At 44.4% G+C, this 27,967-nt stretch overlaps 1 protein-coding gene across 5 annotated transcripts in view; it reads left to right on the top strand.

Moving 5' to 3' along the window:
- LOC118232299 (paired box protein Pax-5-like) overlaps nt 1-24,860 on the top strand; it is a 62,606-nt gene extending 37,746 nt beyond the window's left edge. For 3 of the 5 annotated variants that reach the window (XM_035427177.1, XM_035427179.1, XM_035427178.1), the window contains exons 7-11: nt 6,603-6,732; nt 12,852-12,953; nt 19,339-19,425; nt 21,541-21,627; nt 24,662-24,860. In XM_035427177.1, the coding sequence (XP_035283068.1) occupies nt 6,603-6,732; nt 12,852-12,953; nt 19,339-19,425; nt 21,541-21,627; nt 24,662-24,738 (483 nt within the window). In that variant the 3' untranslated portion in view covers nt 24,739-24,860. The remainder of the gene's footprint in view (nt 1-6,602; nt 6,733-12,851; nt 12,954-19,338; nt 19,426-21,540; nt 21,628-24,661) is intronic. The other 2 variants (XM_035427180.1, XM_035427181.1) reach the window with 1 other exon arrangement.
- Nucleotides 24,861-27,967: the final 3,107 nt, after the last annotated feature.

Below are 27,967 nucleotides of genomic sequence, written 5' to 3'. Positions count from 1 at the left end.
TGACCTGCCTAGCCGGATGCCGGCATTATCCTTTTTGTACTGTACTACCTTAAAGAAATACTCCTCTACTTCCTTAAAACTGGCAACAGCAACATTCATAACGATACTATAAATATACTATTATCATTCCCACTAACACTATTATTGCTGCTACTATTACTAGTAGCTAGTAATAGAGCTACTGGTGCTGATTGGGTGATATTAGTGTCCCAACATTAACGTCTTGTAGACTGGACTTCAGTCCAACAACAGAAACACACACACACACCCACACACACACACACACACACACACACACACACGCACACAAACGTACTGTTTCTTCTTTCTTGCCCTCCATGAGCACCATCATGGTGCCACCACCATCCAAACAAAATATTCTGAGGCTGACCCCTTAAGTTAACTTTTCAAGACCATAAATTAAAGACCGAAACAAAAGCATCAAAGCAAACCAGGTTACTACACTTCCTCTGTATCTCCATTTCTCTCTTCCCCATCTCTCCCTCCCACTCTGTCTCTCCCCTCCTCTCTCTACCCGTCTAAGTGAGCTGCCATAGTGCAGCTCCCTCAGTGAGGGTGAAGACTATTAAGCCACACAAGGCTATTAATTTGTCTTTTTGACTTCACAGGAGAGCCCATAAAACGGTGCACAGTTGTCAAGCAGAGTTCATTTTAATTTCCCTTTCAATCGCGGCGAATTATGCAGGTGATAAATCAGGCCGGTAGGCTGGTCTCCTGGCTGTGATAGAGGTTCTAATTCCTGGCTAATTATCCTGGCCGCTCCTGCCAGATCAATAGCACAACAAGTCTGGGAGAGGGGCGGGGAGGGGGGGGAGGGTTGACAGCTGGGGTGGGAGGGACGGGGACCCCCCAGTGACCCCCCCAACCCCCCCGCCCCCCCCACCACCACCACCATCACCACCTCCACGCCCCTATACCCCCGCCCCCCCGTCCCCCCCCCCCCCCCCCCCTTGTGCTCCCTCCTCGTAGACCAAAGGTTAAACTGAGGAGAATGGTTGACCTTGAGAGCGAGCTTCCTTTTGACTCTGAGATGCTTGATGGCGGGTGGATGGGGGTGTGTGGGGGGTGGAGTTGCTTGGGAGTTTGAGATGGGGGCTTTGCTGTCTGTCTGGGCCCACTCTGCCTTGCCGACTACTTCTTAGCCTCAAGCTTCCATTGATGCTTTAAACCCTCTAAATGGCTCTCATCCACACACCTAAAAAACGTCCACCATGTTGCTTCTTTTACCCGTCAGCTCTTCTGTCACATATAATGCAAACTATAAGTTCACCCGGCAGTGTTTAAACAAGCAAAGCATATTGAGAAAGGAATACAAGGCCATCACTGTACAAGCTAGGTAGCTGTGGGCTAAGTTAGCATAATTTCCACCCACGGTCAGAACAAATACAATTGGGATTCTTCTCTGTTCTGCCTTTGCCTGCCTTGGAACATCGAAGTGGCCATACTGGGAGAAATGTGTATAGGAAATATTATCTCTTTCTGGGAGATATGTGTATGGGTGACTGTGGAAAACTTCCTGGTATTTCTGCATTACTGGTGAATGTAGCTTTTTGTAAACAACACTAGATATGTGTACGGTACAAGACTTGGAATTCACCTTTCGCCTTTTTATGACGATCTGCAAGATGACGATCTGGTCAGATGTAGATTATGATTATTTTCCTGAAGAGAAGCTCCTTATTGGCTATTTACCTACTGAAGGTTCCCACTGAACATTGTGGCGGTAATGGCTTTTTTACTCCAATTATCAATGTTTACTAGATAAATGTACATAATAAGGTAATGACTCATATCAGATCTGGCTCTCGCAAAAACTTGCCACTAAAAATCATCCCCAGATTTAATTGGCTAAATAAATGTTCTCTCCCTCTCCACCTTTCGCTAATGTGTGGTGAGCGTTCTGGCGCAAAATGGCTGCCGTGCATCACCCAGGTGGGTGCTACACATTGGTGGTGGGTGAGGTGAGTTCCCCTTCACTGTAAAGCACTTTGAGCATTTGGAAAAGTGCTATATAAATGTAATTAATAATAATAATATGATCAGCAACATTAATGAACAATTAGGTATGATAATGTTGAATATAATTAATAATGCAAATTACTGTCAAAAAGTCTCACATTGCTCTCAGTGTGCTTTTCTCGGGTTTGTGTGCACAACTTCCCATTCATTTATGCCACATCCCGCTCATTTATGACAAAGGATTTTTTTTGGTTTGTTTATTTTTTATCTTTATTTTTTTTTTTAAAAGCCCCTGACGCTTCATTTAGGATAGGTTTCGCGACCGAACCTACGAGCTCGTTTCCTTCAGGCCCGAATTAGACAGCCCCCGCGCTGTTCCCCCCCCCCCTCCCCGGTGTCCCGGGTCTGACACCGCGCGGTTTGACCCTGCTCTCCGAGTGTCAGTACAGCCTGCTCGAGCGGCGCTTCCCTGTCAGCGGGCGGAGCGGTCGCGCTCTCGCCGCCGCCGCCGCGACGCGCGCAGATAAATCCTTTCCTCCAGCCGTCCGCCACCGGCGTCTCCCTGAGCGACGCCGGCAAAGTGATTTATTTGTGTTTTCGTCCCTCTGCGTTCGGTTCTTACGAGACGGCGTCGATAGGGGAGGTGGGGGGAAACGCCATTATGCAAATGACGTCGACGGGCCTCGGCGAACCGAAATCGTTTTTGTGTCGCGCGATTAAACCGCCGCTTTTATTGACGTGGGACCAGAAAGCGCCACGAGAGCGGGTCCTCGCTTTTAGAACAGCCCCATACAATCCCCGCCAGCAGTAAGCAGGAGAACATCATTTCGGGGATATCCCAAGACATAAACACTAAGCTAAAAAAATAAATAAATAGAAATGCTCATGATGAATGAGATAAACGGACGCAGAACATGACGGGGCAGAAGGACTGAGGTGGTGAAAACACGTGCGGGACAACTTTCTGTCTCACCATTCACATTCACTTTCTTTTCATCTCACTGTGTCTCACGTACTCTTGTAGAAGTGTGAAAAATGACTTCTAAATGCACGATAAACTGCATATTATTTTTACAAATAGACCTACTAAAATTCTGTGCATTTTGGTGGGAAAGACTGTGTTTTCATTTAAATTGCTATGTTTGTAGCAGAAAGAAGTGTGATTTAAATTGAATAATATTAGGTTAACATTGTACATTGTATCACACACACACACACACACACACACACACACATGCTCACGCATAGTCCCAAAAGCCTTTTTTCTCTGGAATCTTTTTTTTTCACCTTTTCTCTCTAGCTGTCCCTCAAACACCACCACCTCTCTCTCTTTCTCTCTCTCTCTCCCTCCCTCCCTCCCTCTCCACACTTCCCCTGTCACAGCTGTGTTTTCACATTTTGATCAGGGTTGATGGCTTATGAATTCCAAAATTGACAAAATTTACAGGAAAAAATGAGAATAATCCATCTTCCTTAGCCGGCTGTCAGGGGTCTGGCGAAACTTCATAATCCTCAATTACCCACGCTATTCTCCCACATTTACATGGCCACATTACAGACCTACAGGAAAATGAAGAACAAAGAGGGAGGAAAAGAGCGGTGATTTATTCAGATGGCCAGTGGAAGGGAAGGGGAAAGGAAGAGGAAGAGATAGATAGCAGGAAAGGGGGAGTGTAGATTTAAGCAGTCTGACAGCCAGAGTCCCAGTCCTCTGGACTGACTGCGTTTTGAGAGGTCAGGTCAGTGTACAGCGAGGAGGCACGCTTTGTACCGAGCGATTTAAACAAACGACACAAATGCCATCTGCAGCGGTGATGTCCTGGCCATCACGGCAAGAACTGGGGACACCCGGGCACACACGTGCGTACTCACAGACACACACACACACACACACACACGCGTGTACTCACAGACACACACACACACGCGTGTACTCACAGACACACACACACACGTGTGTACTCACAGACACACACACACACGTGTGTACTCACAGACACACACACACGCGCGTACTCACAGACACACACACACACACACACACACGTGTACTCACAGACACACACACACACGCGTGTACTCACAGACACACACACACACGCGCGTACTCACAGACACACACACACACACACACACACGCGTGTACTCACAGACACACACACACACGCGCGTACTCACAGACACACACACACACACACACACACACGCGTGTACTCACAGACACTCACAGACACGCGCACGTGCACACACACGCACGCACACATGCATGCATAAACACACACACACACACACACACACGTGTGTACTCACAGACACGCGCGCGTGCACACACACGCGTGTACTCACTGACACGCGCGCGTGCACACACACACACGCAAGCATGCAAGCGTAAACACACACACACACACGTGTGTACTCACTGACGCGCGCACACACACACACACGCACACACACAAACACATGCATACATATGCACAAACACACACACACACACACACACACAGCCTCTTCTTACAGTTTACAGTACATTAAAGCAGTCTCTTAACGACAGATTTAGAGCAACATCCTTTTATTATGGGTTATTTGTCCCCTGCTTACTCATATTATCCCCTCATGCAGGATGCTGAGAAAGTGGGCATAAATCAGTCAAATACTTTACATGAGAACCAAGCACACTTACGGATATCCCAAAGCAACTTAACCCTATTGATTTCCACCTAGAACCCAGTGTGTAAAATATATTCCATCACGACTTACTGAGCACGCTTAGACACTTCCAGCACTCAAGGTCCTTTGCGATAAAAACAACATCTTTCATTGCATTTTGGAATGAATGGAAAAAAAGATATACTGCTTCCATCAGTGTGCAATGCTGAGAGGTCCAGTGGAAGCCTACAGTGCTCTAGGTCGTTCCCTTTTTTCCCAGTAGCACCTGCAGAGACCACAGAGGTGGGTCGCGTCCGGGTTGCTGACACTTAATTCAGTCAAAATGAATGGGCCGGGCTTAGCGTAGCGTCGCGGCCATAAAAAACCGCACAGCCGCTGATTGACTCGGTAATCCGCCGGTCAGCCGATCGAAGAACGATATCTAAACTGAGCCGCCCCCCCGTCACCCCCGGCAACCGTCCCCGCCACCTAACCCCCCCCCTCCCCTCCCCTCCCCTTCGACACTCCGCGAGAGCTAATGGGGAAACATGAGTTCTGGCAACCGCCCGGCCAGAGGTTACTCACAGGTGAGGCCCATTCGTCAACCCGGGCCTCTGATTGATCCTGCGCGGGCCGAGGTGGAGGGAGCTCTGTAGCACTGAGCTCCAGGGCTGCGGGGAATTCTGGGATGTTTCCGACCTCCTCGTTCGTTCGCTTTAAACGGAGCGGCTTATTATCTCTATTTAGGTAACGTGATGCAAAACATTGAGTGCACTTAAATTTCATGTACGGTGTGCCTTACAATTTATGTATGTATAGTTTTTCCCCATGTTTCCCCTCAACACATACCAATCACAGGTGGCGACCCTTCTCATCATTGCAACATCATATTAATTAATTAACTAATATTAATTAATATTATTGTCCTATTATTTTTTTCTCATGAATGAACCAGAGGATCCAGCATGAAGTAACTAACTAACTAAATAAATAAATAAATAAATAAATAAATAAATAAATAAATAAATAAATAAATAAAAATCGTCATTGTTTCTAGGTAGTTAATGGCTAGTATGTTCATTTTCAGCTTGCTTGCTTGCTCATGTGCGCAAAGAAATTTTCATAACTGTTCAAATCTTATTTTCCCTCACGATAGCTCTGGCAGGAAATTCATGCCCTTGCTCTTCAGGTCAACAAGTAGACAGTAGCATGCACCAAATTAGAATTGTCTGAATTTGTTCATTTATTTATTATTTATTTTGTTTATTTATTTATGAGTGGAAAAACCCCCACAGTAGTTAATGGGCTGTTATTAATCAGTTACTGGACACAAACTGGACCTGTGACTGAACCTGGAGTGATCACTGATCTATGCTGGAGACCTTTTACTAAATTTGCCACTAGAAAGATCTATAGAGAATTTCAGCATGTATAATTCGATATGTTTTAATAGTGCTTTGCTTGTATTACACGCTCACAGGGTTTGTCTTCAGCAAAACAAGCAGGAGACCCTATCGGCCTCTCACTTCACTGCCGAACACATGCTCCCACTATAATATGGGTCCCCAACAGAGTGAATGCATATTCAGGGTTTTCGAGGAAAATAAATGGGACAGATTTTATTCATGGATCAATCTACATGAGCCAAATCTGTCCCATTGCAATACTCTTTCTTCTTCTTCTTCTTCTTCTTCCTCTTCTTCTTCTTCTAATTATTATTATCATTATGTTGTAGTAGTAGAAGAATTAGTAGTACCGTACAGATTTGTTTGATTGTAGCTCTGAATTCCCAGGCTGACTTAACATTGAGAATTCACCCCGTTTCGCTCCACCCTTGTACAATAGCCTAAGGCATGTTGTGCTTTGAGAAAGTAATGGGAATGGTCTTTCCAGAGCTATTTAGCTGAAGATGCATTCATTCCAGGTAGGGATGATACCCGCTGTGCCAGCCTCACGCTCCCTCTCTCTCTCCGCAGACGACGGACTATTCAGCCATGGCCACCCTGGCCGGGGGCCTGGAGGAGATGAAGAGCAGTCTCGCCAACGCCGGGGGGGCCGACCTGGGCACCAGCGTCCCCGGGCCGCAGTCTTACCAGCTGGTGTCAGGTAAGCGCTTCGGGTTTTAATCTGTGCCATATCTCACAGTGATACTGTGCCATATCTGTGCCATATCGCACAGTGATTTTGTGCCATATCTGTGCCATATTTCACAGTGACATTCTGCCATATCTGTGCCATATCTGACAGTGATATTGTGCCATTTCTGTCATATCTCACAGAGATATTGTGCCATATCTGTGCCATATCGCTCAGTGATATTGTGCCATATCTGTGTCATATCTCACAGAGATATTGTGCCGTTTCTGTCATATCTCACGGTGATATTGTGCCATATCTGTGTCATATCTCACAGAGATATTGTGCCATATCTGTGCCATATCTCTCAGTGATATTGTGCCATATCTGTGTCATATCTCTCAGTGATATTGTGCCATATCTGTGCCATATCGCTCAGTGATATTGTGCCATATCTGTGTCATATCTCTCAGTGATTTTGTGCCATATCTGTGCCATATTTCACAGTGACATTCTGCCATATCTGTGCCATATCTGACAGTGATATTGTGCCATTTCTGTCATATCTCACAGAGATATTGTGCCATATCTGTGTCATATCTCTCAGTGATATTGTGCCATATCTGTGCCATATCGCTCAGTGATATTGTGCCATATCTGTGCCATATCTCTCAGTGATATTGTGCCATATCTGTGCCATATCTCTCAGTGATATTGTGCCATATCTGTGTCATATCTCACAGAGATATTGTGCCATATCTGTGTCATATCTCTCAGTGATATTGTGCCATATCTGTGCCATATCTCTCAGTGATATTGTGCCATATCTGTGTCATATCTCACAGAGATATTGTGCCATATCTGTGTCATATCTCTCAGTGATATTGTGCCATATCTGTGCCATATCTCTCAGTGATATTGTGCCATATCTGTGCCATATCTCTCAGTGTTATTGTGCCATATCTGTGTCATATCTCACAGAGATATTGTGCCATATCTGTGTCATATCTCTCAGTGATATTGTGCCATATCTGTGCCATATCTCTCAGTGATATTGTATGCCCTGCTGCAGTCACTGCAGCACTCTGAGGCTGGAACAGAGCTGGGTTTTTGTCTATGCAGTCGCATTGAACTTTAGGCTTATCAGCAATATATGCATTGCCAAAGACTGTATAAATAGTTTCATTCCTGAGCTGGATATAACCCAAATACACCCTTTGACATTGTGTTGTTTAAGCTATACTCTCTCAGTTTCGTCCACACCTAAATTCACACAACTGCGATATGCTGTGTCCTTGGAATGAGCAGTATATAGATTAAAAATTAGTTTGACCATCTGAGAAGTAGGATTTTTGGATTGCTTTTACCATTTTCTTAAGTAAGTGTTCTAGAACTCCACAGCAGTGACTGTTACATCAGCATTAGAATGTTCAGTCAAGAACATTCTAGAATTGCGTACTTGCGGTCTTACGTGTTAAAGGGCTAAGGAAAAGGCTAATGCTTGCATACATCTGCCACCGAAGGGCAATGAAGGACAGTGGGAACTGCGCTTCAGCTGAAGCTCAGGCTCAGTTCCACCCAGGACAGAAGCTGAAGGAGAGCTGGTGTCACCCAGTACTGCAGCAGCAAGCACAATCCGTAGTTAAGTCTGTAATTAAGCCCCGACTATGACAGTGCTCGCTGCGTTCTGGCCCCTAATGAGAAAATCATGAGGACGGGGGCCCGTGCGTCTGCTCTGACAAGGTGTATTAAAGCCCGCTCTCCAAGGAGGTGGGGGAAGGGGGTGGGGTCACCCGTAGGACAGGCATAAGGGGGAGGGGCTAGGATTCTACCCCCCCATGTCTCTTACGTCCAGGACAAAAAAAAAATGCGTGAAGCCTTATTTTCCTTGTTAAATTCTCTCCACTCCGGTAAAGCCCCCCCCCCGTGTTGTGCGTGTGCTGGTGTGCGTGCGAGGGCTCCCGCTCGGGGCGGCTTTCCCGCTGCGGCGCGAGGTGGCGGTTCTGTGCGCCCGCGCCGAGCGCCGGGTCTCCGGTCGCAGTCACCGCGCCGTCACCGCGGAGAGGGCCCGCCGTCGGCGACGCGGTCGCTATGGAGAACGCAGTCGATCTGCGAGCGCTAGCTCAAGGACAGAGAACAGCTGAGACGCCGGAACGATGAGTGTTAGCTGTTAGCGTAACCATTAGCATACATACGGGTCAATAAGCCATATAACAGTAGCACAGCACGTAGTTCAGGGAAAACTGTTATGAGGGACCAGCCGTGAAGAGTAATGCTAAAAATGATACAAGTAGTCCACATTCATTTTTGATATCACTGATTGTATCGCTACAGTGACATCTCTGATCACTGTGGAAATACAGTGATAAATAAATCAGAGAAATCAAAACTCATCCGAAATACTAACTTGCATTACAATAGGAGTTTTCAGAGTGATATATCACTCAAGTAACTGTAGGATTTCTAAATGTTATCTAAATATTTTATTTTAAAAGGAGGTTGCTAGCCTGTCCTTTTCTTAAAAAAAGTTACTCTTAGACCAAATTTTAATAATCCCTCTCTCTGCCTGTCCCACATCAGATATGACCACGCATCAGTTTTTGCTGACCTTCCTCTGCGGTCAGGCTACAGAAACAGAACCAGTAGCTGGTCAGACTTTGACCAAAGTGTAATTCAATTCAGAAACATAGTTTTTTCACCGAATAGGAAGTTTAGTGGTTTGGTTTTATTATTTTAAAAAATTATTTTATTTTATTTTTTATGCGGTTTAATCTGTACATTGTTAATCTTTATATTTCTACCTCAGTCTGTTCCTGTGTTGCTTTCTCTCACACAGTTCTAACTTCAACATGTTGGCTCAGCGGCGCCCTCTAGTGACTTTCACCCTCGCTTAACAGTTTGTCTGGGATGTACACATGAACATGGGTGCATGCGCATCCTTACCTTTGGTACTCCTCTTAGAATATCTTGACCTGAGTGACTTTCATACAATGTCCAGCCACTGCCCCCTCCCCCCTTTGTTTTAGTAATGTAAAAATGTTTTACTATGTTATCACAACAGTGAAAACTATTCCCATGCACAGCCCCCTGATGCTGAATATTTGAGCAGTGTGTGTGTGTGTGTGTGTGTGTGTGTCGGTTCGTGCGCACGCGTGTACGTAGGCGAGCCAGGGGATCCGAGTGAGAAACTGAGAGCATGACAAGAGCGCGAGCAACAGCGGTAGCAAACGGCCAGGAAATGGATATATCCATCTTGCTCGCCCTCCCTCACTCACACCCCTCCCCGACCCCCCCACCAACACCCCCTCAGGAGCTGGTCCTGTCTGACCCCTCCCATTCGCTCAGGAAGTCCTGGGAGACCGCCCTCTCTCTCCCTCCGTCTCTCTCTCTCTCTCTCTCTCTCTCTCGCTCTCCCCATCTCTGGGCTGCCCTGCCCAGTGACCCACCGCGGATTATCAGCCAGCCTGTGCTAATGCTTCCCCGGCGCGTCAGATGTAGGCGGAAAGTGCCCAACATGGCGACAGGGAGAGGGAACAGAGGAGCCAGAAAGAATTAGCACAAAATTTATACTCACACTTCACCGTAAAAAATTAAAGCTAACGCCTGCTATTTTAATTATCTTCCATAGCAGCTCTATAACACCTTCATAAGCACTGCATAGCTCCTTAATAAGCACTATGTAATAGTAATGTTATACTTCATAACTACTTATGTCAATAACTTCAACTATTCACAAGGTATGTTACGGCACCCCTGGTGCAGCTTGTGACATTATCATGCAATGCCATAGGCTTATTTGAAATTATTGACGCATGCATTTATAAATGCCTATGCAGTGCTTAGGAAAGAGTTATATAGCTTTTATGAAGGACCTTTCATAGAAAGTGTTAGCAAAACAATTTTGGTGATACTTTCCAGACACTAAGAGGGACATTAATCAATTATTTTTCTTAATCTGTTCCAGTTATAATTTAATTTAGAGGCAGAACAAAATTAGCATATCAGATCAATCCACAATTTAATATATTAACGCATTTTTTTATGTCCAGTGAAAATGTATCCACATTACATTAGAAATGTATTTAAATTTGTCCATTTTTGCTTCACAAACCATTGAATAAGACATGCAGTCAGCTCTGGGGATGGGCTCTAGGTGAGCCTTTTTATTTACCATGACTTGGAAGAAGTGATAAACTGTTTTCATCCGTAGAAAGAAATGTCTGAATACTGACAACAAAAAAAAAATGTACCCACGTCACTCAAAACTCACATTCTGGAACCATCTCTAAACGCCAGGCAAAAACGCTTCTGTAAAAATTCAGTGCCGTAAAAACTCTGGACGCCGATTTGAAACCGTCGCTAGCGATTCCCCCGACCGTCCAGATTTATAAACCGCGCTTCCAGCCCGCACCGTTACTCCGGTAGCCACATTCACAGCTCGCAACCCCCCCAACCACCCCCCGCTCCCCCCCACCCTGGCTCGTTTGGGCTCAAATAGCTCCCCTCCACTAAATGAAGAGGGGTGAGTGGAATTGATGAGGCGCGCGTCCCCGGTCGTTTATGATGATGAATGGCTCTCAGTCTCCGGCGCTTTTATTGTCCGTGGTATGTAAAGAAAAGGAAATGATTTATCCTGACACACTGTCATGTAGTCTAATGCAGTTATAAATCCACGCAGGAGCTGACAGGCAACTAGAAACTTGGGGAGGGGGGGGAGAGGAGAGCGAGAGAGAGAGAGAGAGACAGAGTGTGAGAGAGAGACAGAGAGTGTGAGAGAGATAGAGAGATGCAGCAGAGGATTGAAGGCAGAAACGGTATAGTGAGAATGATAAGGAAAAGGGGAATGGGAATGAGAGGAGAGGAGAGGGGAATTCTGATAAAGTGGATGAGACGAGAGGACTTGCAATGAGGTGGCGATATATATATATAGCAGCAGGTTCACATGGCCCCCAGCGCTCCACTCTCCCCCCCCCACCCCCCACCCCTTCATTGAAACACAGGGCAGATAAGCTTTAAACGGGGGCCTTTTTCGCTCCCATCCACCACCAAGACAAACACCGGCATGTCAAATCCCAGGAATGTGTGGCACGACCCCTCCGACCTCAGATCACCCCCTGGCTGCGAGTAACTGATGGCCCCTTGGCCCACACACACACACACACACACACACACACAAACGCACGCACACACACGCACGCACGCACACTCACATCCACACCTGTGGCACTATGACATTTGTCATAGCCGTTCCAACCTGCGCCCCCCCCCCCCCCCCATTCCCCCCACCCCAACCATGCACACACACATTTCCTCTGGAACGCGATCCCCCCCCCCCTCCCCCCCCCCACCCCAGCACCCCTCCGCAGCACCCTTGCTAACACAGTCATTACAGACCAGAGCGTGCTACCGGTGTTTTATCAACCTCTAATTAGAGAAGAGAGGGGAGACAGCTGAGGGCAGTGGCAGGGACCCACATGGTGTCCGACAGCCGAGCTGAAGCTTTAGCCTCCTTCTCCCCTCCGCTCCTGTCATGCCGGCCCTCCCCAACCCAACCCCCCCGCCCCCCCCCCCCCCAACCACCACCCCTCACCCCCCCCCCCCCCCCCCCAGCTCCTCACCCTGTACCGACACGCCGCGGAATCCCGTTGTGGCCTCTCCCACCCGTTAGCAGGATGAATTGGGCTAATTTAAAAGGTTTTAGTGTCACTCGATGATAAAGGTCTTAGAGGAACTGTTTTCCCCCCTTTCCTTTTCTTTAATCTCTCCAGAGATGCGAACCTTTCCCGCTTCTATCACAAAATCCGAGAGCGAGGAACCACTTTTAATTAGCTTTGTGAAATGTCTAATTTATTTGATTTTTTTTTTTTTTTTTTTACTCTTATGAATTTTGTATTTAAAAAAAAAACCTCTTGGGATACTGAGTGCTACATTTTATTTGTCCAATTCCTGCAGTTTGTAGATGGTTTGCTAACTTTTCTATGTATTCCAGGCTTGGGTTTATGCCTCAGTAGTTTCTGTCGGAGGTCAGGCACATAAAATGTCCCTTTGATTTTGACTTGTGGGCAGCTTGATTCCTGCCCGTTGATTGGTTGATTTATTATGAAATTGAATGACAGGCATGTGACATTGCATGTGGCTCCTCTCTGCAGGTCGTGACTTAGCGAGCACCACGCTGCCAGGGTATCCTCCGCATGTGCCCCCTGCTGGACAGGGCAGCTACTCCACCCCTGCGCTGACTGGCATGGTACCGGGTGAGTTGGTGCTTATATGACCCCCTGAGAGAGAACTGTGTCAGGCACAGAGGACTAGTTCTTATTCTACAAAACCATATTAATATGGGTACGTTATTTAGGCATTTAAAGGGGATACAAAATGGAGTCCTGATAAAATCTACAGGTCTGGTATAGCACTTTATTTTCAAAGTAGTCTAGACATGTCCTTTATAAACAATAAATGGCTGTTAACACATCTGAGACCAAATGGTGTCAGGACAGTAAGAAAATAAAGAAATAAAAATGTATTTCCTTCCTCAGAATTCACAAGATGTATTCTCAGAAATAAAGAGAACTATTTCCCAAATGTACCCTGAAAGAACAATTGGGTACTTATAAGTACCTTTTACAAGCAAAAAAGGTTCAAACGAATTATGTATTGCTGGCTAGGGGTAAAATATTATGTACCTATTGGGTACCATCCCAGTGACAAGGATTTGTACCTTTTTAGCCACTTTTCCATATCTTTTTTCTGAGCGTGTGATGTGACTTTATCATTACTGCCTCTATGAAAACAACGTTTGTTGCGATGGATGTGAGTGCATGTTGTTCCTGGCGTCTTGAATTTCTCCCTGTTGATTTGGTCTTTTTGGCCGTTCCCATCTGTACACCTACAGAGTAACCCATAAAGGTTAAAGTGCAGATAAGAGGCAACTGCCATTCAGATATTCTGCACATATCCAATAATAAATGTATTAATTTATTATTAAATTTCAGTGATATCTTTCTATTAGTTAATATGAACCACCGACTGGTAGAAGTATCCTGGTTGGTTACTTGGAGAAGCTGTATACAGTATGAAAAAGTACATGCAACAGAAAGGGCACAGTGGGGTTATATTAAACAGATGAGCAAGGCTTTGTCTTTAATGAGAATGCGAGATGTTTAAGGAACTACTTTTTTGAAAGACGCCAACATTTTGGTACTCTTTAAAATTTTAATAAAGAATAAATTGCATTTGCTTACATCTGTTTGTCAAATTTAAGAACGAAGTGGATCTTTAGAGTTTTATTTATATCTCGCTGGTGCACTGGTTCCACATTTTGACTTATCCACTTCCAAAACTCATCTACCAAACCACCAAAAGCTCCCCTGAATCAATAATTCAGTTTGAATCTGGTCTGGTACATCCCTTCAATACATAGAAGTAAGAATGTTCTATTTTGGAGGATGCAGACTTGAGGCGTTGTAAAGTGCAATACTCATTACAGTAACAAAACCATACTGTGTGAGGGTTCACAGGGAGATGGTGGTGCACGGAACTGCCGTGTTGCTTAAAGGGCCAGCGAGTGAATTCAAATCGGGCTGTGTTCTACTACCACTGGGTCATTTAAATAACTGTTGCCTTTCCTGTGTCAGTGGCCGCTCTGACAATGGACACTTTACCCCCCTGTTTCTCTGCGGATATCCCATGAGAGGAGGGGTTTTTAGAGTTGGGGGGGGGGGGGATGCTTGTCTCTGCCTCTTCCTCTCTCCACGTCTGCCAGGATGACAGCGCTCCCCAGGGACTGTGCGGTTTTGGGAAGGTGGGGGGGAGGGGGGTGGCAGGGATGCGTAGGGAGAAGGGGGAGGGCTTTTAGGGGTGGGACGGGTGGGGGTGGCAGTGAAGGGGAAGAGGCAGTCAGCACGGTGGTGCAGGGGATACAGAGTCATTAGAGTCCAGGCTACAGCAGCCCAGCTGTCCCTTCTCAACATCAGTAATTTGTTTTAAATGAAAATCACCACTGACCCCTGACTAATTCATTCATTCTCTCCCACTCCATCTTGTGCTTGCTCTCTTTCTCTCTCTCTCTCCCTCTCTATCCTCTCTCTCTCTCTTCTCTTTCTCTTTTAATTTAGATGATACAAACACCAGATAATGGGGGTCATGAGACCTATGACTTTATGACCAGGCTTGTTTTGAGCTTAAAACCTGACCACACACAAGTACTGTATATGAACACAAAACTCACAAAACAAAGAGGTTGTTCAAATCTTTAAAACAAACAAACTGTTCAGTTTTTTTGTAGACTACAAGCTTGCTGAGTGATTGTTTTACCTGTTGTAACATCTGTGACATCACAAAGATATTGTGTGACAACATTGTGACATCATAAATATGTCACAGAATATTATGGCTTGAGTCACAAAATGTGGCATCACAAATACATCATAGAGCAGATGGATGCTCTTTGCACAAGAAGTTTATATGGTGCCCTCAGTCTCTTAGTAAATTCAGTTGACTTTTAACAGTTTGTTAATGCTTTGTACTTTGTTAATAATTCAATGAGTGTTCGAAACCGTTTTAATCTGCCTTATTGTTATTAGGCTGTTTTGCTTTATGTACAATGTTAACGTGGTATGAATAGTCATACGCTATAACAGCATATCACAGCTTCTGTTTCAAAAGTATTAGCACCCATTCACTTATAACACTTCAATGCATCACTTAAACAGTATCCACATTTTTTCTATTATTTTGAGTCATTGAAAGATTGAAAAGCTTACCTGTCAGATAATTTAAATTATTGACGGAGGTCAACAATTCGTAAAATATTAATAGCGGTTTTTTAAAAAGCATTGTTTTTGATCCACATCATGGCTTCTAGTTTTCTGATTTGACAAGTACAGACGTGATACAACTAAGAGCTGTCGAGTGTAGATCTAAAAACTTTCAATTATTCCCCTATGTAAAAATGTAAAGATCATATACAGTATTAATAGCAAGTAGGTAGACCAAATATTCCCCTGTAGCGGTGGTTGTATTGTCTGAATGAGTTAATTGAATGAAATATGACCAGTCTCACTACTTGTAGTTTTTATTTGTGATAATAATAATAATAACAATAATAATAATAATAATAATAAATTTTAAAAACAACATAAGTGTAGTATGTAATCATTTACAGTAATTTAAGAATATTGAAATGAAGTCTAGCAAACTTTTTTTTATTTATTTAATTATTTTTGTGAATTTCAGGAATAAATGAGGTACTAGCCTATGGCTTTGACAAAATTCAAATAGAGTATAGACTACAGTGCTGAAATTTCTGTTCCGACAGCATGAAGGAACTGAAGAGGGAAATTGCCTGCTCATTATTGAACATGGAAGGGGGACAGACACCCGTAAAACTATATAGAAATCCACACGGTAAAATGTCCAGTGTTGATTAAACTCTTAACAGTGTTATTACAACTCTAACATAACAACCTGGACTGTGCATTCACATCTACTGTCATCGTTGTGTTATCATCAAATATGAATATGAAGTGGAACTGCATTTCTCACAGACAACTAAAATGTGTTCTGTGATTCATAATTTCCCACCTAATAAATAAAAAAAATATATAAATACTAGTCAGTAGAAACAGTGACTACTCAGTGCCAAAGGACAACTCGTTTTTCACAAACCAACTGCTGGAAAGACTGCATGTGAACATCAGTAACTGACAGCGACAGGAGAGGGTATTTACAGGCACAAGTGTCTTGAGGACGGTGTCTGGAGCGGCGGGCGGTAGGGGCAGAGGTTAATCGAGCTCCAAGGAGAAGGTGGAGAGAAATATCAACTGTCTTGTGAGGCTAGCGTAGCCTACTCGGTACATCAAGAGCGTCGCGAAACAGTTACTAGGTTACGAATTATGAAGTTATGACTTCTATGAAATGATGATTGTTACTGTGATAAACAATGATAATATAATAAGGGCAAAGGATTGGAGGCATGAACGCATGCATGCGCATAAACCGCGCGAACGTGCACACACCGATGCAGTGTTCTACATGAAACGAAAACATATTGCCTAAGGAAGCCGTGGGGAAAAAAGGAAAGAAAAAAACTTGACAATAACAAAAATTACCATAATCTGCTCGTTAATGCAGCCAAGATCAGTCACCCGTTGTGGCGCGTAAATGGACATGCGTGGCGGAGCCCCGTCGCTCTGCGGACTTTCAGCAAGCTGCAGGATCCTCCGCATTTATGAATATGACAGTCAAAGCCGCTGCCATTACTTGTTTTCGGGGTTTCTTCTTTCCTTATGCCTGCATGGCACCGCATGAACAATATATTTTCGTAAAAAAGTTGACGTTGACAGGTTTCATCAAGGCGTTACAAAACACGATTCATTGTAAAATTGTTGTATTATGTAGTGCTCGTGCACTTTTATTGTTATTTTGGAAATCTGCACTCGGAAAATATACGTTTTTTTTTTTTTTTTTTTTAAATAATTCAGTACGCCAGCTCGCAGCGTGCATGCTAAATAGGCATATTCTGATATATGCAGGATTCTTGCTAATTGTGCTTATCTTTTTTAACTGTATGCTGAAGTCTATGTCAAGGTGTTTTCAGTTCTAAAAGCAGTCCTTCAGCGTCATCCACTTAAAACTGATACCCTAGAGTGTTACCTTAAGTGACGGCATTGCAGCTTCGCTCAAAAGAGAATAACAAAACGATGTCGTTGCGTGTGCCATGGGAGCCGGCGGTGGTTCCGCCTTCGGTTTGACAAGCAAATGTGACCTTGACGCGGCCGTAGCACGGTGTGTGCCCTCCTCGCTTCTAAGTCTTTCGCCTGGCGCTCACGCTCGTCTTCCAAACAACCTGACATACTGTCGCCGCGGTAGCGCTGAAACCGCCACTTTCAGGTGACAAGCGAGAGAATATTAACTGTCTCAGGCTGCACACCACCTCTCATCTCACCAGACAAAGACTGAAAGATATAATTACCCCAGCGATCTGCGCTCCTGCGTTTACCACCTTTGGAATGCTTTTGGAAGTTCACCTTCATGATTCATGTCTGGTTGTTCATTTTATGTACCATATTATGCACAGTTTCAAGTCCCGCCTGAACTACTAGCACCTTTTATTCTGTGGTTTTGCGAGTTTAGGTAAAGATAAACACTCGAAGAGTGATATTCTTTGGGAAAAGAATACACATAACGATTTTGTGTCCGTCTGTTTAGCTAAATAGTGCAATTAAGCGTTTTTGGATTTTAAAAAAATGTTATTTTATTTATTTATTTATTTATTTATTTGGCGGGTTTGGCAGCAGCTTATGTTCCTGCAATATTTGCAAGAGACAAATAAGGCATAGCAGAACAGAACTGAGCTGAACTTATTCACCATGTGTAATATGGAGCAGCTCTTGTACTAATTACCTTGCCTATGAAGAAGAAGCTGAAGTATGGCATGTCACTTGCTCGTTTTTCTAAATCCTGCCATATTGCATGCTTGTCACAACTACGAGCTGCTGTTGTTGAAGTGGGAGGGGGGAAAGTGGCGGTGCAGCAGGTTTGAAAAGAAAGAACTTAAAGCTGAACGTGTGCATGCATGCATGTGTGTGTGTGTGTGTGTGCAGGCGGGCGTGTGTCTTTAGGCCCTCTCTTAACAGGATTTTTAGAGCTGTAACCAAACAGCGATAGGTCTGAATTTCTGGATGTGGTCCTGCTCTGTCCCAGAGAAAGGTTGCACAACTTTGCCGGAACAAATTTGCAGGTTTCCCACAAAACAGGGAGAGTCTAATAGCTATCATTCCCTCTCTGCTGTTCTGTATGTGTTTGCGTGAGTAATGACAAACGGATGATGGGGAAAAGACTGCGCGGGGTTTCAGAACGAATGGAACGTTTCTCAGTCGTTATTTCTCTGTTTGGTTAAATGGTGTGTGTAAGTGAGGCTGAAACAGGCGGCCGGGGACGTCTCCGGCATGTCCCTCTGCCCATCTCGCTCTTTTCTTCTCTCGCGCTCGCTCCGTCTCTCCCTCCCTCCCTCTGTCCCCCTCTCCGCTGCTGCAGGGGGTTGACACAGTGGGTTCGCGGGAGCACTCAGGCAGAACAGACAGGGGGAGAGAGGGAGAGGACCAGGGGCCCAGACTGTCAGCAGAGGGAAAGAGATCCCAAGAGAGAGAGAGGGCTGGAAAGGAGGGGGGGGGTGGATGATGAGAGAAAGAAGGGAGAAGGAATGGAGAGAAAAGAGAGAAAGAATGAAAGGCAGAGAGAAAGAGATGGAAAGAGATATTCAGATGCGGAGGGGGGAGAAAGAATGTGGGGAAGAGAGGGAGCGGGTGAGAAGGAGAGTTGGAAAAAGCGAGTGAAGAAATTGTAGTAGAGGATGAGAAAGGGAGAGACACAGAAAGAAGTGCTGGAAGAGAGAAAACAAAAAAAGAAAAAGCTACAAAATTATTCATGAGGAATGAATAACATGTACTGTACATATTCAAATAAGTCCTCAATTGTTCAACTAAAAAGAACGAGAAAAAAGAAAAAAAAATGTGGCGACTTATTTAACATGACATTGCATGTTGTTTCTTTCAGCAGAGGCTTTTTTTTAACGTGCCATTAAATGTAGTCTTGTTCAGACAGATTTTTAAAAGTGACATCACATTTTGTCTCTTTCAGGTAGTGACTTTTCTGGCAGCCCGTACTCCCACCCGCAGTATTCCACGTACAACGAATCCTGGAGATTTCCCAACCCCGGCTTGTTAGGTAAGTGAAGCTTGATCCAGCTTCCCAGAATCCTCTTGGTGTCTTCGTTCATGGTGCACCACACTTGCTGTGTGTCCCTGCCCGCGCTGCTAAGTTAAAACCGTACAGCTCAACCTGCCACAGCCACGCCCATTAAAACACCAGAGACATCTGTGACCTCTCTTTCCCATTTCTGCCATTTCGGAAAATAAAAGAGAAACGACAGTGTTTGTTCTACAATGAAACTAGTTTTTATTCCCGCTCTTCTCTCTGCATTTCTTTGCTCCTTCCAAACGCTTGTAGTACGCTGGTGTGCTGTATTTAGTCATTTATACAGGTTGCCGACCAACAGTTAGGCTCTTTTTTTTGTTAAGACTTGATTTATTTTTAAGAGCAAATCAGGAAAGGCAACCAGCAATAATTTTCGCTCACCAAACTTTGCACCTCGGTAGTGTATTTGCTAGGAGCGCAGTGTCGCCTTCTGTTGTTAATAATTGCTCGTGTGAGTGCCATACAGAGTCTGCCTCCGTTCTCCGTCTTCTGTGTGCCAAGCTCATGCCAGAATGACTTACATTCAGCTGGAGCTCTCTGTTGGAGCCCCTCCTCCAGGTTCCCCCTTTGCACCATCCGTACTCACAGGTGCGAGCGAAACCGTAGGCTTACAGCCGTCAAACGCGTGCTCCCTGCTTTTTTGTACTTCCTTCCAAAACACTTCAGATGCTGGTCTTCGTTTTCAATAAATTGTTTGTTTGCAGTCAGAGTAGTTTCTGAAATGCAGCCGTGCCTCTTTTCAACACTGGACACATTTAAATTAAGGGAAGAACTGGTGTCAGAACAGGTGTGGCGTTGTAACTTGGCACAGTGTTGTATGTTTATGACAGGGTTACTTGGATGGTAAATGTGTCTTCGTGAAGAAAAGCTGATTCCTGATTGTGTCATTGCAAAAGTAGGCAATGCCAAGATGGAGCTCTGTAACGGAATTATAGTTCAGAGTATGTCGTAATGTTATTCAGGATAACCTTTTAGATATCCTGTGTGACCTTTTATGTAGGGACATATTTGTGCATGGCTGAACATATGTACAGTTATGAGTTGTATCTGTGTATGCGGTCTACTATGCCATGTTTAAATGCCAGCCAGAATCTCAGGAAATGAAATCCGTAGAAAGTGTTTGGTTGGACATGCCAAATGTGCAAGTGTCGCATAAGAGCCAGTCCGTCTGTGTTGCTTTTGGAAGCTTGATCTTTTCAAGGGATCACAGCTGAATTTAGAATTGTGAAAACCACGTTAGATAAATTTAGAAGTTTTAGAGAATTCTCTTTGAAATTCAACTTATTAACTAACCATGATCTTCAATACAGACATCAATAAGTAGAATCAGGAGTCTAGTGACTAAAATAAACAACCTGTACCCGCTCCAGCCGTTTTTTCGGTGGACAAGTTTAGACAAGTTTTAGGCTGACATAACTAGCCTTAACATGTTGGATTTTAAAGTTATAATTTCTTCAGAACTTATTACCTGTATGTGCTTTTAATTTCCCCATCATCCTGTTTTGTCTTTGTAATACAATGTCTGTAAATGCTTGTATTGGAGCTGTATTTAGGGTTGGAACGAACAGAGTCCGGTATAGATCAATGTCTAGAGACACAGAGCAATGAATGGGGCATGTATGCAAGACAGGGGCAGGCAATACCGGTCCAAGAAGACTGGTGTATATGCAGGTTTTTGTTTCCGACCAATTACCTTGGCCACATATTATAATTGGCTGTATACATCTAGACTGTTTCACTTGTAGATTAGATCACAGTAAAACTCTTCATATAGGAACACGAGAACAGTTTTCGACTGTCATTCACGTGCTTATGAAATGTTAGATAGACGTAAATGTTAGGGCTAGTTACATTATTAAGGCCAGAAGTTGGTGTGAAATCCAGAAACAGATATGGCCCTTCTTGCCCACCTCTGACGTAGGACGTAAAGACCCATAAGGCACCATGGGCTGTTTAGATGAGGGTTTCAGTCCGCAGCACGACAGCCCTTGGTGGGTATGAGGTTTTTTTGGGGCGTCACGTGATGATGAAGCTCTCTCTGACCCGTGTGGTGCCGACCCACTGAGTGTGTTTTGCTCCCCTCAGTGTTCCAGCAGGACTATGGTTCACGCCTGGGCACCGAGATTGGATGCACCTCGGGGCTTTTTGCCAGCCAGTCGGGCCAGATGCAAGGTACGTTTAACCTGCCTGAAGGGAGCGGGACACACCTTGGGTCATCACTGCCCCGCCCGCCCAGAGCCGGGGGGGGGGGGGGGAGGGTCACCGGGTTTGTTCTGCTCCAGTTAAGAATTTGCTATTGATCAAAAGAAGCCGTTAAGGTGATAGAACTCACCTGAAGCTTCAGGTGCAAATTGGGAACAGTCTGAAAGGGAGTTCGATGCTGCTCGACTCCTCCAGGACCGACATGGTCTGTCAAAGCAAAGCAGAACCTTGACCAACTCGATATCTCAAAATAGAAACACGCACCAACTCAACCCAGTGCCACCTGTAGGGTTCAGTCCCATCTGAGTTTGTTCGTGAAAGGAGTTTGTTCAAAAACCAAGGTACTGTTTGTAGTATTGTTTCAGAAATTTATACAGGAAGAGACAAGAGAGAAGGGGACTTTGGTGCTGTTGTTGAGAGAATGCAAATGTGTTAGTCATTTGAGGCTGAGGTTCTGGGTGAGTCAAAGTTTGGAATTTTTCAGACTGTAATCAAATTCATCTCTTTTTTTTCCAAAATGACAGGGAGGTAGTTTTCGGTGGAAGGCGAAAGAGTGTAGCAGCAACATTCAGTTCAGAGTTTACAAAGATCACCTCCAGTCAGGGGCACATGAGCTTCGTGAGGTCTTCGAGAGAGCGAGGGTTAGGGTGGGAAGTGGCCGGGGTTCAGTCTAACGGGTGGTAGTGACAGGATGGAATGAAGCCTCGGGGGCAGGTTAAGCCAGACGAGAGGAGGACGTGTCCGCAGGGACCACCGAGACGTGCCTCGGTTCATCGTGACACGTGCCGTTGTGACAGGTCTCAGCGAGGTCCGGGTCGCCACGTCGGGTGGCGGAGTCTCGGGGCCGTCACCCGGATTCGGGTTCCCTCTCGCGTCTCAGTTTCGGAAGCTCGGGCAGTTGAACCGGGGCCTTGCCCCGTCTCTGTGACAAAACCGAAGGACAGCTTCCCTCGCCTTCCTCATCCACGCCCCCCTCTCGACTTTTCTCACTTCCTCCTTTTTTCTCTCCTCTTCCGTGTTTCTCTTTCAATCCCGTCTTCTTCAGAGGGCTTCCACTCTTTCGCTCCCGTCTTTCTCCTCAATTTCCTCCCCTGGGCGTCCCCATCCCTCGCTCTCAAAGCTGTCCGCAGGTTCCCCGGGAGGAGGGCGGGCAGGGGTCACGGAGGGGACTCTTATTTTCACGAGCCGATCTGGCCCCATTAATCAGCAGTCTATTCCGCGTTACGCGGCTGCCCTCCGCGTCTTGGCCCCCGATAGTTATTGAGCATGTGCACATGAATTTGCTTTCCTTTCCCTCCCTCCTCTCTCCACTCCCTCCCTCCCTCCCTCTCTCCCTCTCCCCCCTGTGTGCTCTCACTCTAATGAAGAAAAATGATTCACCAGCCGGCCAATGTGATGCTTAAGGGCCTTTCATCATATCAGCTCATCAGTGCTTTAAGTGAACACGGTGATCAAGATTCATTCCTTTTTTTCACAGAGAATGATATTTTCCCATGGTGACTGGGCCAAGCATGAGAGCCTTTTAATTTTAGTTGACAGTCTGGCAACAGCAGAGCAGTATTTGAGTATTCAATGGAGTCTCTCTCTCTATCTCTCTCTCTCGCTCTCTCTCTCTCTCAGTCTCTGTATCTCTCTCTGTCTCACACTCTCTTTCTCTCTATCTCTCCTTTGCTCTCATAAGGCTGTAATAAAGCATGCATAATGCTTTGTGAGCTTAACATTACTACTTCAGAAAGTAGTCATAAGGAGATAATAGGCTTTGTGACAGCTGACCAAGAGCAATAAAATGTGCTGTCAATCATCATTAATGGGGCTCCGCGATTGATGATGGATTTTTTTAAAGTATGTAATGCTATGTCCATGGCTGCATTGTACAGATGTTTTACACTTCACATAAAGTTTCAACATATTTAAATTTCAGCTATATGCCTTTCATGTGGAAGCATCTGACTGAGAGGCTGTGACTGAGAGAAATAAATTGTGCATGTGCTGATTTGACTCAGTTCTGAAAGAGTAATGAATCTCCCCCTTTTCATAGTGGAGCCCATTAGCCCCTGACACCTGGGATTCAGTCATTTAGATTTAACTGGCCCCTCCCCTGTCCCCTTCCTTCTATGACCCCTCTCTTCCTAGCTCTTCCCCTGGATACTTCCCTCCAGTCAGCACCAGACTTGTTTTTCTGAGCTCTCCTGTAAGAGTAATTTGTGGCAGCAGGAGCGAGAGATAAGGCCATTGCTCCCACTGAAAATTTGGTACACTTAATGCTTTAAGTTTAAATGGATCGATTGTGAAGGGGGAGTCATCACATAAAAATGGCCAGTTTTACAGTGGTCCATAATGTTAGATAATCAGACATGTAGAAAATGAAACACCCCGGTTTTTTGTGAAAGGCATTACTTAGTGTTACATAAAATGCACGTCTTTATACAGAAACTACCATGGGCATTTTTTTATGACGAAATATGAACTGTATCCAACTGTAAATATTTTTGCACTAATTCTCATAATGATGTGTAGTTAAATGTGCTTGTTCTTTATCCCTGTCTTAAATTCTACTCTTTAAAATCAGGTTCATTTCAGATTTACATGCTTTTCCCCCCCTCAGCTACTGTAATGCATTAAGATGTAATTGATTGATGTAAAAATTTTCCTTTGATCATTTTTGATAATCTATAAAATATGACTGAACAATGAATGGAATGTCCCAAGCAGAAAATAATCATAATAATAATAATAATAATAATAATAATAATAATAATAATAATAATAATAACAACACAGGAAATTATTATTATCATTATTGTTGTTGCTGTTATTGTTTTTGTTGTCTTTGTTGTAACTATTACTATAGTAATTTTTGCATGAAAATTATTAGACAAAACGGTAATATCGCTCAATGTTTATTGCTAAGTAAATTTCACCATTCATTAATAACTGAAAGTTAAATGCAGGACTGCCCTGCCGCTCGTGCTTCACGGTGCCTTCGCTCTGGTGTCCCCTGCAGGGTCTCCGTACTACTACAGCACAGCTACGCGAGGGGCCGGCCCAGCCGCCACCACCACTGCCTACGACCGCCACTGACCCGCCCCTCCGAGAGAGGGGGACGACAGGAGGGAGACGGAACGACAGCGCCAGCGCCGCCCAGCATATGTCTGCCCCGAGGGAGGGGAAGGGGAGGGAAGCACTCGTTTTTTCTACAAATTATTATTATTTTTTTTTTTGTTTCGCCAAAATCAATCCGCGCCGACGCCGTGGCTGTCGACTCTCGCCCCACGCGGTACGGAGATCACCGCGCGTTTCCGTCTCTGCCCCCACCCTTCCCGCATTTATCCGCTACTATCCGTTCAGATTGTCCTTTTGCCAGGGAAATGCACATAAAATTACATGAATTTCATGCAGAGTTGAAACATCACATGTATTTCTGATACCCATAAACGATATGTTTGCATATTTGACTGATTTCGAAGGGTGTACCATGTTCTTGCACCCCTGTGTGACTCACTTAGTGGGGATTTCATAATTAAGATTTTCGCTTTTTTTGCCACTTGCAAGGGGTTTCTTAACAATGAGGCTCTACACCTTCCTCCAGAACTCACAGTTTCCCTACATTTCCCAACTTCACAAAAGCCACAACCCTTACCAGAATACAGGCTGGCCATATATAACAACAACATTGAAAGGTGAAGCCAATTTAAAAAGTGCAGCTTCTAGTCAAACTACACAAGGCTGACTCACAGTAATTACACAATATCATGTGTGTATCTGTGTGCTGTTAAAGATACTCAGTAAGCACATGTCTTAGAATGCAGTGTTAGCATGCCAGTACGGCTCGTTGATAACGTAGCGTGTAACAGGGCATGTGTTTGGAGTTGAGCGAACATGAATTTCACTCATCGCTCTGAACCTTTTAAAATTACACCGCTCTGCGTTTCATGTGTCATTATCTGTGCGCCTTGCTCTAGTAGCACTCTGACTCATGAAAAAAATTCCTTGCTTGGAGGCTCTCCTTCATTGTCTTTGAACCATGAGCTAACTTAACAAAAAAAAATTATATATATATCTATTTTTAAATGTTTGTCTGTGGCAACACACTCTCCATAATCTCCTTCATGTCCCTCTCCGTCATAATTTCGGTCATTTTCTTTGCAACAGTATTTGGAAAACTATATCTTATAGCACGCTAGCTGTGCCCGTTTAGCACGATGTTAACTCACAGTTGCGTGGTGGTCCAGCAGAGCATATGCTATGCTCGCGGAAAATGCTCTGACATAATACTCACCTGCTCTGCACTCTGTGAAAATTACATTTACCCCAGATCTCTCTGTGCCTAGCTCATGTGCTCTGGTGCATGAAGAAGTACAGTGAAGTGCAAAGTCATGATACTTTTCGGCCAGCAGCACTAAAGATACAAAATCACATGCATATTGAGGTGCGTGAAAAAATTCAACTAGAAGTAATAGTTATGGCATATATGGAGACACCTTGTGTAAGCAAAACCCCAGCTGAGACCAGCATAATTTTTCATTTTCTACATGAAGTCTTCCTTGTGAGTATCTTGAATTCTTTCGATCTCGCCCCAGTTAAAGTGCTTCTATCTGATCCCCCTTTGAACTGAGCATAGGGCTACATGTTGAGGTGATCGTAAACTCCAGAGATATAACCAAGAAGGCTGCTGTCCTCCTTTGAGTGCCCCTGCCTAGCGCCTGAGCGTTAGGCTAATCCAACCTACCGTGTTCTAGCGCTGCGTTAGATCCGTTCCTGAGAAACGTGACCTTGTGGAGTCTCTGCATTTTGAGCGGTGCTTTCTAATTCGCCCGGGGAAGAAGGGATCGCAGTGACAATAAAGACAGGCGGGCTTCTGTGCAGGACAACCGATGTAGCATTTATCAGTGTTTATCAGCGTTTATCAGTCTCAGGACTGAGGGAGGTGTGGATTTGTCTGTGGTTCAGCAGTGCATCATGGGGAACCACAAGTAGCCAATGCTACTTGACATGCTGCAGCGCTGTACAAAAAAGGAAAAAGAAAAAGCACTGCAAGGTGAACAAAGCACCCCCTCCCCTTTATAGATTCCCAGTCCACCCAAATATAATAGCCTAGTGTGTCTAGTGCAAGTAACACGGTGAACAGTAGTTTAGGGCCTAGCACAAATTCACATGAGAAATTTAGCTTAGAAGGAATAAACTAAAGTCATTGAATTCAATGTAAAGCATGGTGAATTCTAATTTTTGTCAGCGTCGGACATTTTTGATAAGATTCTTATCTCAGGTAAAAATCCTGGCATTATCCCAATGGGTCTGTTAAATGAGAGTAGCTGATACCTTATTCTGAGGAGGCACCTGACGAGGACTTTTTAAGACTCGAAGGCAGGTTTACCTTTCCGTGCCGTGTCAACTCCGACTGAACTCAAAAGTGCTGCAAAATATCACAAGAAATGCGTAACACATGCTTAACACATGTTTAGCACAATGATGACACTGGACTACAGTTGAGCATTACAATGCATATATATTATATGGTACAAACTATGGTTGTGGCGCTCATATACATTTCATCGAATTGGTTGCTATTTTTGTTGTGAAAATCGCTGTGAAATACGAAGATCTTTAGCTGTATGCTTTCACTTCCGGACCATTGATACATTGTGTGGATAGCTTTGTCACAACTCACAAAATAGGATGTTGAAATAGAGATCATATGTACAGGAACATATTTATATTTGTACAGCGAGTGTGTACAGGTAAACTGAATGTAACTAAATGAAGCGCAATTGCAATGGCAGGCTCCCTCCACTCACATTATAAAGCACAGGCCCCAGGGACATGACCATTGAAGATGTGCAGAATCTTTATACAAATACAGACAGTGTAGGGTTATCAAGCGAACACTTCATGTTTGTCTTGAAACAAAGGAAATCAGAACTATTTATCATGAAGAGAGTGATATATCTGAAGTTTGAAACACTTAAGTAACAACGATAGTAAGGATGACAATAGAAAAATTCCAGATGAAGTTCCTGTTTCTGGGCTTGATCACCTTTCAGTGTAATGGAGGCGAGTCTTAGTTTGAATACTATGTCCAAAATGGGACCAACCACTGGCCTCCTTATTTAACAACTTTGTCAGTTGCCTGTGCAGGAGTTCATTTATTTACTGTACAGCACAAAAATTACATAAAATCGTATTTTTTTTAATTTTTTTGTGATGCCGGAATCCATGTGACTAAAGTCCACGCTACACAAATGAGCCATTTGACAGCTTACCATGTGCGCTTGGACTGATACTTCTGGAGTTTGCAACACAAGCGTTTGGT

Source organism: Anguilla anguilla, chromosome 7 (genome assembly GCF_013347855.1).
Source record: "Anguilla anguilla isolate fAngAng1 chromosome 7, fAngAng1.pri, whole genome shotgun sequence".
In the NCBI taxonomy this organism is placed as follows: Eukaryota; Metazoa; Chordata; class Actinopteri; order Anguilliformes; family Anguillidae; genus Anguilla; species Anguilla anguilla.
The sequence above is the reverse complement of the archived record's forward strand: the minus strand, read 5'-3'. Positions and strand labels throughout refer to the sequence as shown.